Source organism: Macrobrachium rosenbergii, chromosome 17 (genome assembly GCF_040412425.1).
Source record: "Macrobrachium rosenbergii isolate ZJJX-2024 chromosome 17, ASM4041242v1, whole genome shotgun sequence".
Classification (NCBI taxonomy): Eukaryota; Metazoa; Arthropoda; class Malacostraca; order Decapoda; family Palaemonidae; genus Macrobrachium; species Macrobrachium rosenbergii.
This window is the reverse complement of record NC_089757.1, coordinates 40,009,569-40,023,264: the sequence shown is the minus strand read 5'-3', so window position 1 is coordinate 40,023,264 and position 13,696 is coordinate 40,009,569. Positions and strand designations below refer to the sequence as shown.

The window sequence follows — 13,696 nt, the reverse complement described above, 5'->3', positions numbered from 1 at the left end:
TATTACTAGAGTGTAAGAGTTTTAGCTTACAATTGCGTTTTTCGACCATTTCGGTTGAGTCAAAGTTGACCGAAGGTTGAGATTTTGGCACTCATAGTGATTTATATGAAAATATTTAAAAACTGATAAAAGCTACAACCATGTGTTATTTGTTCTTGTATTCTACATGAAATTGCACACATTTTCATATATAAAACTTTATGTAACGGCTAATATAAAATGGTGCAAACATTACAACAAAGTGACTAAAGAATTTCTGAGATTTTCGGCTGAGTTAGCAAGCGGACGTAAGGAAAAAGTTTTTTCAAAAATTCACCATAAATCGAAGTATTGTGCTAGAGACTTCTCGTTTGTTGCAAAATGAAGGTAAATGATTGAATATTACAAGAATGTAAGAGTTTTAGCTTACAATTGCGTTTTTCGACCATTTCGGTAGAGTCAAAGTTGACCGAAGGTTGAAATTTTGGCACTTATTGTGATTTATATGAAAATATTTAAAAACTGATAAAAGCTACAACCATGAGTTATTTTTTGTTGTATTCTACATGAAATTGCACACATTTTCATATATAAAACTTTATGTAACGGCGAATATAAAATGGTGCAAACATTATGACGAAGTGACTAAAGAATTTCAGAGATTTTCGGCCGAGTTAGCACGCGCGGACGTAAGGAAAAAGTTTTTTCAAAAATTCACCATAAATCGAAATATTGTGCTAGAGATTTCCAATTTGTTGCAAAATGAAGGTAAATGATTGAATATTACTTGAATGTATGAGTTATAGCTTACAATTGTGTTTTTCGACCATTTCGGTCGAGTCAAAGTTGACCGAAGGTTGAAATTTTGGCACTTATCATGATTTATATGAAAATATTTCAAAACTGATAAAAGCTACAACCATGAGTTACTTTTTGTTGTATTCTACATGAAATTGCACACATTTTCTTATATAAAACTTTATGTAACGGCTAATATAAAACGGTGCAAACATTACGACAAAGTGACTAAAGAATTTCTGAGATTTTCGGCCGAGTTAGCGAGCATACGTAAGGAAAAAGTTTTTTTCAAAAATTCACCATAAATCGAAATAATGTGCTAGAGACTTCCAATTTGTTGCAAAATGAAGGTAAATGATTGAATATTACTAGAATGTAAGAGTTTTAGCTTACAATTGCATTTTTCTACCATTTCGGTAGAGTCGTAGTTGACCAAAGGTTGAAATTTTGGCACTTATCATGATTTATATGAAAATATTTCAAAACTTATAAAAGCTACAACCTTGAGTTATTTTTTGTTGTATTTTACATGAAATTGTGCACATTTTCATATATAAAACTTTATGTAACGGCTAATATAAAATGGTGCAAAAATTGCGACAAAGTGACTAAAGAATTTCTGAGATTTTCATCTGAGTTAACGAGCGGACGTAAGGAAAAAGTTTTTTCAAAAATTCACCATAAATCAAAATATTGTGCTAGAGACTTCCAATTTGTTGCAAAATGAAGGTAAATGATTGAATATTACTAGAATGTAAGAGTTTTAGCTTACAATTGCATTTTTCGACCATTTCAGTCGAGTCAAAGTTGACCGAAGGTTGAAATTTTGGCACTTATCGTAATTTATATGAAAATATTTCAAAACTTATATAAGCTACAACCATGAGTTATTTTTTGTTGTATTCTGCATGAAATTGCGCACATTTTCATATATAAAACTTTATGTAACGGTTAATATAAAATGGTGCAAAAATTACGACAGTGACTAAAAAATTTCTGAGATGCGTCGCTGATGCTTTCTAGTGGGAGAAGAAAGAAATTTTCGCATGCGCAGCTGGATCATACTTGTAAACAAAACAACAGCATGATCCGTGAACTCCCAGCATCCCTCAAGGCGTGTGATTTAAAATTTTTCACAAACTAGGCCTATAAGTATTTTTCTGCGAATATTTAAAAAACTTTTTGTAGTTGACGTATTTCACGTCCACTTGGCACCCGACAGACAATTTTCGTCGACGTAAAATACGTCCAGTCAGCGTTAAAGGGTTAAACTATCATCCTAAAACACTTTATTATCATTTCAGAGTCGTCTTACAACATTACCCTTAAAAATATACGGCTTACAGCTACTTGTGAAAACTAATCAAGTTCCCCCTATATTCAGGTACACCCGTTTTCTCCCATACAGTATTTAAGCCGTCCCGTTTTCATTTTACAATAGGGGAAACACTGGGAATTCACAAGTAAAGTACTGTACTTAAATATTATATGTGCATTGAAAAAATACTACAGTAAATTGTAAATGCAATCAACAGTGATAAAATATTCTCTTGTGTATCGAGGTGTCAGCAGAGAGCTCCTTGCTTACGTATTTGGCGATCAGAAGACTCCACAATAGCATTAGGTGAAATACTCCACATTACAGTTGTAGCTAAGGTAAAACTTAGCAAACTGAGTAGTATTAAACATTTGCTTGAAAATGGCGCTGTTTGCAGCAGCAGCCTGTCTAGTGTGAGAGAACACAGGTAAAGAAGAGTGCAGAGGATGTTTGTTGTTGTAGCACATTTTGTGCAACAAGTTTAGTGAACTCGCTTTGCGTCAGTGCCACAAGTTAATACAGGATTAAGAGTTTGCAAAATATACTTGACTAATGACAGAACTCTATTCCAGAGTTTGAGATGAGATTCTTTACTTGAAGATCACACTAGAGAAAGTAATCCAAACAAGGAAGAAGAAAAGAGTTAAAATACTAAGTTGTAATATATTCATCCTGAAGCATTCCAAAACATTTCTGCGAGATACCAACTTTTCTGAGAAACAGAGGAACCAATATTACGTATAAAACTGTACCATTTTAATGTAAATCAGGATGAAAAAGCAACAGTGTTATGGATTGACTGCTCAAGTTTTTATGTATTTTCTGTGTTGAAAAATGCAAATACGTATATGTTTATTATATTTCAGATTGCACAGAGCATCGCAGACTTATGGGACGACAGTAATATTATGTGAAGAAATAATGCCTGCTCCAGTTATTTATGGTACTGTTGTTCCCCTTGTAAGCTGGTTAGCAATACATAAACTTATTGTACAACCTTATCTCCGTCGTCAGAAGCAGCAAGAATTAATGAAACAAAGGGAAGCCAATAAGAGCAGGTAGGAAATTTATTTTTATGTGGTCACGGAGATTTTTAATTACACTGGTCATGGTTATGTCATGATATATTTCAGTTATATACATTGGTTCGTTTTAAAGTAGATACAATTGCTATGGTGTTGGCACCAGAGTATTTGTAATGAGTCTCATTTGTGTTCTTAGTACTCATTGTTTTATCCATAAGTATCTTGTCTACTTGGAAGTATTGTAGTTTTTTCAGAGTGTCATTTTTCTATTTCCAGATTACTAGAAAAGCGTAGGGAAGCTATGGCAGCTGTTGATTTAATGCGTGAAACAGTTCGACGAATTGTAGAACAAGAAGAAGCGCGAAAAGGATTAGTTATTTTACAGTAAGTCTGATTGTTATTGTCAGCCATACAAGGGTAAATAAGCTTCATAGTTAAAGATACTATTTATTTATGTTGAAATATTTTGACATGTAATAAATAGGTTTTAGTTTCACAAGTATTGGACAGCTCTCCTTACTTTCGCAATGTAAAGAAGCTAAGATGTTTAAAATTTTCAGGGCTTGGTATGGTCAGTTGGTGACTGAGGGTACATCACAAGAGGAATGTGGATCATCTCAGGAAGTAGTTGATGTAACAATTGCTCTGCAGTGTTTAGTAAAAGATTCAAAGCTTATTTTGCAAGATTCTTCAAAGGTAAGACTCTTCTGTATATAGCTGGTCAGGATTTATTTTTTTTTTTTTCTTAGAAAAAGTTATAGAATGAAAGGCTTGCAGTCTCAAAGAATGCAATGAAAATGCTCTTGGTTGATTAAAAAGCATTCACTATGTTTTCCTTTCTCTTAAACAGATGTTATTTTTTAGGTCTCTTTTCCTTTGAACTGGTCGTAGGAAAATCTCAAAGTGGCTTGGTGGTCTCATTGAATTATTTCATTATTGACAAGTACAAACTAATGGAGTTCATAAATAAGGTTGATTATTTGTGATGAGTCTTACCTGTTAAAGGTAGTTTACATAGAATCACCTGTTTCCCACTATGTAGTGTTGGAATATTTAGATGCTTGTCAGAATTCTTCCTGCCATGTCCCTGTGCATACGGTATGAATTGATTGTACTGTACTATTTTTTATTATATCTTGGCTGATTTTCTCTTGTACAATATTGTGCTTCTTTTCTGTTTTGCATTATGTCATCTATAGCAAGCAGAGATAAAAATATTAGGTTCTGTAGGAATAAGTTTTGTGTAAGCCCAATGTATTTGGTTGGCCACAACAGTTACACTAGTGTGTGTTACTAGTAAGGGTAATGTTTGTGATTTTATTTTCATTGTGAATGTAAGGAGTGTTTGATGAGAAAGTAATTTCATGAAGCATCATGTGTGAATGTAAGTAGTGTTTGATGAGGAAGTAATTTCATGAAGCATCGTGAGATGCAAGAGGCAGATAGATTGCATTGACACTTAGGTTTGGCCGTAAGTCTACTTTGTCTTTTTCCAGTGTTGCTTCTCTCCTTCAGCTCCATCTTCTCATGCTCGATTTGTGGTTCAGGAGAAACGGATAAGTAAATTTGAGGAAGATATGAGTTTACTTCTGTTGCCTATTAGGTGCTTGACTGAGTATGTCGTAGGCAAGGATCGCATTTTCGTGTATAGTGAGCAACCTTTTTTTTTTTTCCCCTCTCCCGAGAGAGCAAGAGAGATGTTGGAGTCTTTGTCTGTCTGTAGCTTGCCCTCTGGACTGCCTTGCAACATTAGATCTTCTTGTCTGCCAAGGAACCAAGGTGTGTCTCAGGACGGAGGTCTGCTCCCTTTGCTGCCTTTCTCTCAGCCATCTGCTGTATCGAAATTAATTCATTCTCTGGAAGGGTTATTCAGTGGAATTAAGCACTTACGTCAGTCGTCTCACACATTATCGTCATCTGGCAAGAGTGACAATGATAAGTGTGATATTGCTGAGTTAACAAGGGTTTATAGGCATAGCATTCCAGTTACTTTTTAAGTTCTTGAACCTTGTGAAAGTTGCTTGCCTTGTATGGTCATTTATTCCTTTTGTTTCTGATATTAACCCACCCCCTCTTACGCAGTACCCCCCCCCTTTTATTGTCTTGTATTCCTCACCATTTGACAACTGTACCTATTTGTACTAGGGTCCCTGCTTCCACCCATTCTGGTGTTGTGCAGACTACTACTTTCACTTTAGCAGGGCCACCTTTTGAGTCAAAGCTTTTGTCTTTTTTGAATTTGTTGTTGAAGCACAAGTTGGATGATTCATCTACTGCCGTCACATCATGTGAGAACCCTCTGCATTCTCCTATCCAATCATCTCCCCCCCACCCCCCACCATTGTCTCGTCCTCTAGTGAGTCATCCTCTCCCTCCCAGCTGTCTGGCATATGACATGATTGCTGGCAGTCTCAGGTACATTACTTTCTCAGGCTACTGCCACTTCACCCTGTCAGTATGTGGATTTGCCAGTTTCTGCTGCCTCAGGTCTTCCTTTAGACTTGACAGATTTTGTCCTCGATTTGGAGGACATCAGTTTTTTAATGCTTAATAGATTGCACTGTTTTGCGTTACCCCCACCTTTTTAGCGAGGATGATCAGGTTAATAGGCGCTCTCATTCGTTGGCTTCTACCTCAACTCCTGTTCAGGTGAGAAAGAAATTGAGGCTGTTTGATTCTGTTAAGGTGTGTTTTGAGGTGATCTCAAAAGTGTTATCCCTTAGAGCAAGTTCTCAGAATGCAACTGATTCAGTTTCCAGTTTTAAGAAGCTACATAGAGCTGCATGTTAGGATACAGGTACGATACCAGATCTTTGTCCTGTTCTCACTCAAGATGCGGTTTTTTCAAGTTGCTTGACCCAATAAAGCGTAGAGCTCTTGAAGCAAGAAAGGTTCTCTGGCATAGTAGTGAGGTGGAGGTGTTTATGATGTCGGTATATTGTCCTACTGAAGCGCTTTTATTTTTTTTTTTGCAGAAATTGCTGTTGGCACCATGCTTGAGAGAGAGAGAGAGAGAGAGAGAGAGAGACTGAGTGTCCTGGAGAGATGACAGCTCTTGATGAGGCATAGTATTTACCTTGCCTTGATAAAGCTATTTCCAGTGCTTCAAGAGAAATTCTTATGTTTTTACCAACTCGGTTTTAAAGAAATGGGAACAGTTGTGTTCATATTTATCTAATAAAGTAGCCATAGCTTTATAGTCTGTAGCTGTTTTTGGTGGGTTTCATCATTGCCTCATCAACCCCTTTGCTTAAGGCCATTGCTGAATATATCTTGAATCAGGGGAGTAGGGATTTTGTAGCTCAGTCATTAAAGTTTTTCGCTAAGCATCCTGGCATCCTGTGCCTGCACCTGCAGTCGGTCCCGCACCAAAGTTCCACACACAATATCAAAAAGTACTTGAGTTCTGCTTCCAGTAAGCTCTTTGAAGGTGATCAGGAAGCCATCAACAGAGCTTTTGGATTGTCTGGCAAAACTTTGGAGCTGAACCTTGGGTAGTGAAGATTCTCAGGGAGGGATGCACTGTACCTTTTGTTGCACTTCCACCCCTGCAGCATCTCCAATTCCCTGTCTTGCATATCTTCAGGCAGAGAACCTCAGAGTTTTGGAGGAGGAGATCAGACTGTTGTTACATACAGAGGCTATCACACCAGTTTCAGAGAAGTCGCAGGTTTTGCAATCACCTTTTTCTTGTTTCCAGGCCTCTGAGTGCTGGAGGCCAGCATTGGAAATTTCTAGCATATTAACTAGTTCGTTTGTTGGACTACCTGTACAGTGGAACCATCCAGTTCGGCCCTGGCAAATGGATGATTTCTATTGATATGGGGACAAGTGCTTCCACATCCCGATCCATCCTCCGTCGAGGAAGTATCTACACTTTTTAATCAAGGAAGGTCATCTGTCTGTCTATCTATGTATGTAGATTAAGCCAGCCTTTTGCTAGCATGGGCTCTTGCTGTTTAGCAGCCCATATATAAAGGTCTAATTCAGCTTCTGTGTCTCGGTCTGAGCTTGGTGCCACAGGTATGTTTTGGTGCTGTTAGTAAGATAGAGTCATCTGCAAGGAATCCAAGTTTTTCTGTATTTGGACAGTTGGTTATTATTATTCAGGAGATGAAACCTATTCGTATGGAACAAGCTGACAGGGACCATTGACTTGAAATTCAAGCTTCCAAAGAATATGGTGTTTATTAGAAAGAAGAGGAAGTAAAGGGAAATACAGAAAGAAGAGATCCACCTTATAAAAAGATTAATTAATATATAAAAATGGTTAAAATGCAAGAAGAATAGTACTAGGGTAGTTATGCATGGATTTTTGGTTGAACTTCTAAAGTTCCAAATTGCATGGCATCCTCTGGGAGGCTGTTCCACAGTCCAATGGCGTGAGGAGTAAAGGACCTCTGGAATTGAGAAGTTTGACAATGAGGCACATTTACTGCATATTTGTGCTGCTGTTCAATCTGGTTGCTCTCTCTCGGCAGATAAAGGAGACTGGGGATCAATTGTGAATGTGAAAGATCTCAGTTGAAATACAATTTATGAAAAAGTGACAAACAAGAGACCATCTGTCGACAGTCCAAGCCATAACTACTACTATTAGGAAACAGAAACCTACCACTACGAACCACTCTATCTAAAGCAGACATCCGCACCGGAGAATGGTATTCCAATAAAGGAAGTACAAATGACCTAAAACACTGTTATAAATAAATGAGGCCTTACAAACAATACCTAACTTTCGTGCGGCATTTGCTGAAACTTTCACAAGATGTTTCTCAAAAGTTAAATGTGAGTCAGAAGTTACACTCAGAATACTTACTTACTTCTAAGTAAGTGCCTTGTGATTTATTAAATCGAAAGCAGCACTAAAATCTGTTTGAATTACTTTGCACTCAAAACCCTTATCAAGGTTCCCTTGCAAATGGCATTTCAAGTCTAAAAGAGGATCAGAGGTACCTAACTGCTTCCTGTATGCATATTGACTATAAGCTAACAATCCTCTTGATTCCACATACCATATATTCCCGCGTATAAGACGACCTGTAAATCCTCAAATTCACCCCTAAAAATTGGGGGTCGGCTTATACTACCATTCTAAAAATCAAACCTTGAATTCTATGTGATGTTTATCGGTAGGCTAGCCTCGGCCTCGGTGCAATAACCACCGGTCCCAAAGCTCCCGGATTCAAGAGGTTGGACTGTACCATATTTACACAACCATTAAAATTTCTGAAAGGTTACCAAAAGATAAAGGTTGCTGTGCACAACTATAACTCGATGTTTACATTTTCTCAGCTTGCTTGCATAAATAAAAGTCAATTTCATTGATGTGGAATTATTCCACGAATAGGCTATTTATTATGAAGATATGCTAATAATATATATAAGATAAAAATGGTTTGATTATCTTTATTATCAGTTTATTTCATAATGTGAATCTTTTCACATGTGTTGGGCCACTACCGGACCACAGAAAATCCCGAAATATAGAATGCACCCCTAAAAACTGAAGCCTCCTATGTAAACATAGTCTTGCATGCTAATTCCACATACAAATAGCCTAGTAGCTGACTTAGCCTACTACTTAGCAAAGTTCTAACACCACTTTTTATCATTTTATTACTCATATATTTTCACTTTATCATTTTATAACTTCATACTGTATAATTTTCTTTAAAATAGTGTACTGTGCTTTAACACATTTAACCTACATTCCCAAGTTAGCTTAGCCGTAAGCCAACTACTTAACTTTTCTTAGAATGTGCAGAATATTATTCGTGACTTTCATCTCCTAAATTTACTATCATCATAATTATTGCTATTAGTTTCTTTGTCATTTATCTTGATTGTAGAGGGTAATGAAATGATAAAAATAATGAATTTCAGCGATCACTCAGTGCATTCGCCATCAAAAAGTAAATAAAGCACATTGCCATCTATTGAGGAAAATGAATACTAAATAATCTCTAACTAAAAGGGAAGGATAAAAACATTTTCTAGTATAGATAAAGGTTTATGCCTGTGCTTCTTAACTCTATCATCATCTGATCTCATGTGTGGCATATCGAATGGGCAAATGCAGTATGCAGCTATATAAAAGAAATGAGGTCTTTCAAGCACTCTAAGAGTAAGGAATTCGTTTGGTGCCAAATGTCTCATTGTTTTGATTAAAAGTTTTGCCTTGGTAGAGCCTTCTCAAGTGGAATCTTTAAAAAAATATATTATGCAAAAATATATTATGCTGGTAAATTTAATATCAAAAACATATTTGACTTCACACGTTTCCATTACTAACAGTTATTTTCATAAAGACAAACGAAATATGGCTGCCCTCGTGGCCACTCAACGAACTAATGGCGGCTGATTCAAAACTGAGGCGAACCATGGGAGTTCCTGGACCACAGAGTGCCTGGTTTGAGAGGTTCAACTGTAGTAATAACATTTTGGATAACATAATATTCAGTTTTCATTAAAAATTCATTATTATTTTGGTCATAAATAACACAAATTTGGATTACTCTGTATACTTGCGTAACATGCGATCTCACATATTGTGTGACCCCCAAATTTGCACCCATAAATGATTTTATCATGTATCTGGTGTATCATGCGAGTTCCTTTTTTGTGAGACCAAATTGCAACAGACTAACCTCTTTTCTTCCATCTCTTTATCCTATCTTCTAGTTAAGTAAGTTAAAAAAAAAAGTACAAGAGAATGATAAAAGTATTGTTATTAACATATAATCGTTGCGTAAACGAGTACATTCATAAACAACCAAACGAGAAACAGCTGTTTTGCTATCAGCAACCGAATCGGCAAGCAAAACAGCAGTTTTGCTTGCTTGTCAGCCATCATACGATAGTAAATAATTGCCGTAGTTATATTATAAATGATTTTAACCCTCTGGAGATCTGATGACGCAAAACCGCGTCAGTAAATTTTTTGCCGTAATTTCTCTGATGACGTGATTTCCGCGTCATCCGTAAGTTATTTTCAGGGGAAATTCACAAAAAAAAAAAAAAAAAAAAAAAAAAAAAAAAAAAAAAAAAAAAAAAAAAAAAAGTCGTCCGAAGAACAGGAGGACTGCGCCATTGCGGGGGCAGATCTTGGGCCTACAAGAAAACGTAAACAGGAAACCGATAGGTATCGTGCATGCGCCGCAGTCCTCCCCCAACTCAAGCAGTTCACCTCCTGTTTTGGACCGCGTTCAGCACATCTTTTTAGCGCTCACGTTTTTTGCTTTGTCATCATTTATCTGCGTTTGTGAATTGCTTTCTCCTTGGTTATTGTTATAAAAGTGTTTGCATGTGATTGTTGAGTATTTTGAATATTTCAAGTGTTTTTTGATAAGATAAATAGTGAAGAACAATGGCTGACCAGAAAAAAGCCATGCCCAAGAAGGTGGAAATTGTAACACCGAGTAAATTTTACGGTATTCTTTTCGATGATGAAACTGAAATATCAGATAATGAAGGGCCTTCAGCTACTTCGCTAAAAGCAGTTTTGCGAAGGTGTGACATTCAGACTTATACTGAAGAAAGTAGTGGGGATTCAGGGGAAGAAATGAAATGGGCATGAGAGAACAAAGGTTTTGTGAAGGCAGTTGTTGTGAAAGGAAAAGAGTGGGCCAGCCAAGACAAACAACCACCCTTACCCCTTCCAGCCTATGAGTGTGTATACCCCGGAAAAACAATCGTCCCAGGCCGAGATCTCGCTTGCTCTACATCCAAGTATTTGACCAATCACCCTCCCTCTCTTCCAGCCATCAACCTCTCATCCGTCTCTCTCACAGCCGTCGACCTCATGCGCGTCTACTTCCCAACCTTCTCGTTCTTTTTATAAACTGGAGACCCACATAAAAAAGACTTTGTTTGGGAGTGACTTACAACGAGCTTGATTTTGACGAGATAAACGATTTTGACGAGTCTGATGTCAGTTTATCGAGCAGGTCTGATTGGGAGAATGAATCTTCCGATGATGGGGGAGATCATCTCTCCCAACCTGTTACCGTCGGACGCGGAAGGATTGTTGGGGGTCGTGTGAGGTGACAGGTAAGGGGCATCTGAGCCAGACAGCATGGCGGAAGGGGTAGGGCCATACCTGAACGTGCTCATGAGTCAGCTGAGGAGCAAGACAGGAGAGCTGGTTGAACCACCAACTTCTCTCCTCCCACGGCATTGCCTTTCACAGGAACTCCTGGGTTACGGGGAGTATATGTGGGTTACGGGGAGATTTGATATACCTGTCTTCTGCACTGGATTTTATCCAGCTGTTTTTCGTTAGATTTTTGTTTATTTTCCTGGCACAACAAACAAATATCTATGTGGAACAACGGTTTGCAGGTATGCCAAATTCTTGCCGTAATTCATGGTTGGGAGTGAATGCGAAGGATGTTGTACAGTATCTGGGCCTTGTTGTTCTTATGGGGGTCATTTGTAAACCATTATTGAAGGACTATTGGTCTATAAATGAATATCTGCATATGCCGATCTTTATAAAAACTGTCGTGTCGGATGTTTCTTAAGATAGGCACGTTTTATCATGCTTGCAATAATGCTGAGATTCCGCAAGGCAACACTGATCGTCTCGTGAAAGTTTGTACCATCTTCGAGTACAGTACTTCCGATTGAGGTTCAGGGATGTGTATACTCCTTTGCAGGACCTGCCAATTGATGAAGGGATGCTGCTGTGGAAGGAGAGGCTTAAGTTCAAAGTGTATAATCCTGCCAAGCCGACTAAATATGGAATAAAGATGTACATCATGCCGAAGCTGGCACCTGCTACGTTTCATATTCTGAGGCCTACAGCAGGATTTACACTTCCACCCACGACACTGTCTTCTCTCTGCTTGGCGATCGCAAGGGAAAGGGCTACCTTCTGTATATGGACAATTATTACAACTCCATAGCTCTCTCCCAAGAACTGTATGACCAGGGGGTGCATACATGTGGCACTCTGCGGCTTCCTAGAGGTGGCCCAAGGTACTGCAACTCCTTGCATGGACGAACATTCCCCGAGACGTTACGTATTTCCGGAGGTAAGGGAACACCTTCGTGATCATCTGGAAGGATATCACCCTCGTGAAGCTGGTAACAACGATTCATAATGCTGAGGCTGAGCCCCACAGTCGTTGTCAGAAGGGCACCCATGAAAGATTGCAATTGCATCGCCCAAAGGCAGTCACTGATTACAACAATTTCATGGGTGGTGTGGATCATTTTGATCAGATGATCCAATATCACCAGTTCACGAGGCGTACCAGTAAGTAGAGGAAGAAGTTCATCAAGTACTTGTTCCAGATGGCACTCTTCAAAGCCTTCGCTTTGTACCAGAAGTACTCTCTGGAGAGGAAGAAGATGAGCTTCAAGTTGTTCACTGTGCACTTTGCACAGCAACTGATAGAGTTTGACCTTGATAAGTGGCCCTACAAGGATCAAGGATGAAGATACTACTTATGCAGGTCAACACGAGGCTCCTTCCTCTCCGTTGGCCAACACCTCTGGTAGTGCACCTGACCCTGTTGCAACACAGAGACGACAACAGCGACAGAACCTTCATCAGTCCCACCTGCAAGACGTCCCCATGTCACTGATCTGAGCGTCGGGTGTCGCACGAATGTGTCGCACGAACCACAATTTGTCAGGACTAAGCAGCGTAAGAGGTGTCATTGGTGCTGGTCAAGGGGCGTCCGAAAAGACACTAGGTGCTTCTGTGTTGCATGCAAGGTGCACCTGTGCGAGGAGGTTGGCTTCCTGGCGTATCACCGAAGGAGCAGCGGCAGCAGAGGACCGCCTCCTCCCCCACCACCAGCTGGCCAGTAGCTGTCCTGGCCTTGCTACCTATCCATCAGCTTCAACAGGGGACATGCAACACCGTGACAGGTAGCAAGAAATACGTACCCCCTAGCAGTCCAAGGCGAATGAATGGTTGTGTACATGTGTGTGTATGTGTTTGCATTTCATGTTTCAATTTTTTACTATTCTTTTCCAAATATTTTTTTGCATGTTCAATGTCATTGTTTATTTTTGTCTTGTCTTATTTATAGTTGCAATGTCCATCTTTCATATTTATCTGTAAGGCAGTTCTTTATATTTTCACATGCTAAACCTCTGAATGTAAACATAGCAACATTTCTTTTTCGTAAGAATTTACCTTTTTACATATATATCTGTCTTTCAACAACATTTCCATCTTTCAGCTTCAGTTGCTCAATTTTTTCTGGGAACACTTATTGCTTTTACGTGGGCTATTTATAGAAATTTTATTCAGCTTTCCATTGCAATTTTCACTCTATCACGTGTCATAGTGTTTTCATTACGACACAATACCTGGTTACAAGATATTTCTTTGATATTACAGGCAGTTCCCGGTTAACGACGGGCTCGGTTAACAGCGATTCGGTTTTATGGGGCTTGTCTAGCGATGAAAATCGGCAATTTTCGGCGCCAAAAATCGCCAATTTCCAATTATCGGCGCTGATAATTGGGTATTGGCGCCGATACGTACCTAACAGAGGCACCAATAACCAAAAATCGGAGCTTTTCAGCGCCGATAACCCCCAAAAATCACCGAGAA

The 13,696-nt window shown here is 38.6% G+C and overlaps 1 protein-coding gene across 1 annotated transcript in view; it reads left to right on the top strand.

Moving 5' to 3' along the window:
• LOC136847895 (dnaJ homolog subfamily C member 11) overlaps nucleotides 1-13,696 on the top strand; it is a 186,528-nt gene that overhangs the window by 117,232 nt on the left and 55,600 nt on the right. The window contains exons 11-13 of the mRNA XM_067119935.1: nucleotides 2,962-3,153; nucleotides 3,397-3,504; nucleotides 3,681-3,816. Coding sequence (XP_066976036.1) covers nucleotides 2,962-3,153; nucleotides 3,397-3,504; nucleotides 3,681-3,816 — 436 coding nt within the window. The remainder of the gene's footprint in view (nucleotides 1-2,961; nucleotides 3,154-3,396; nucleotides 3,505-3,680; nucleotides 3,817-13,696) is intronic.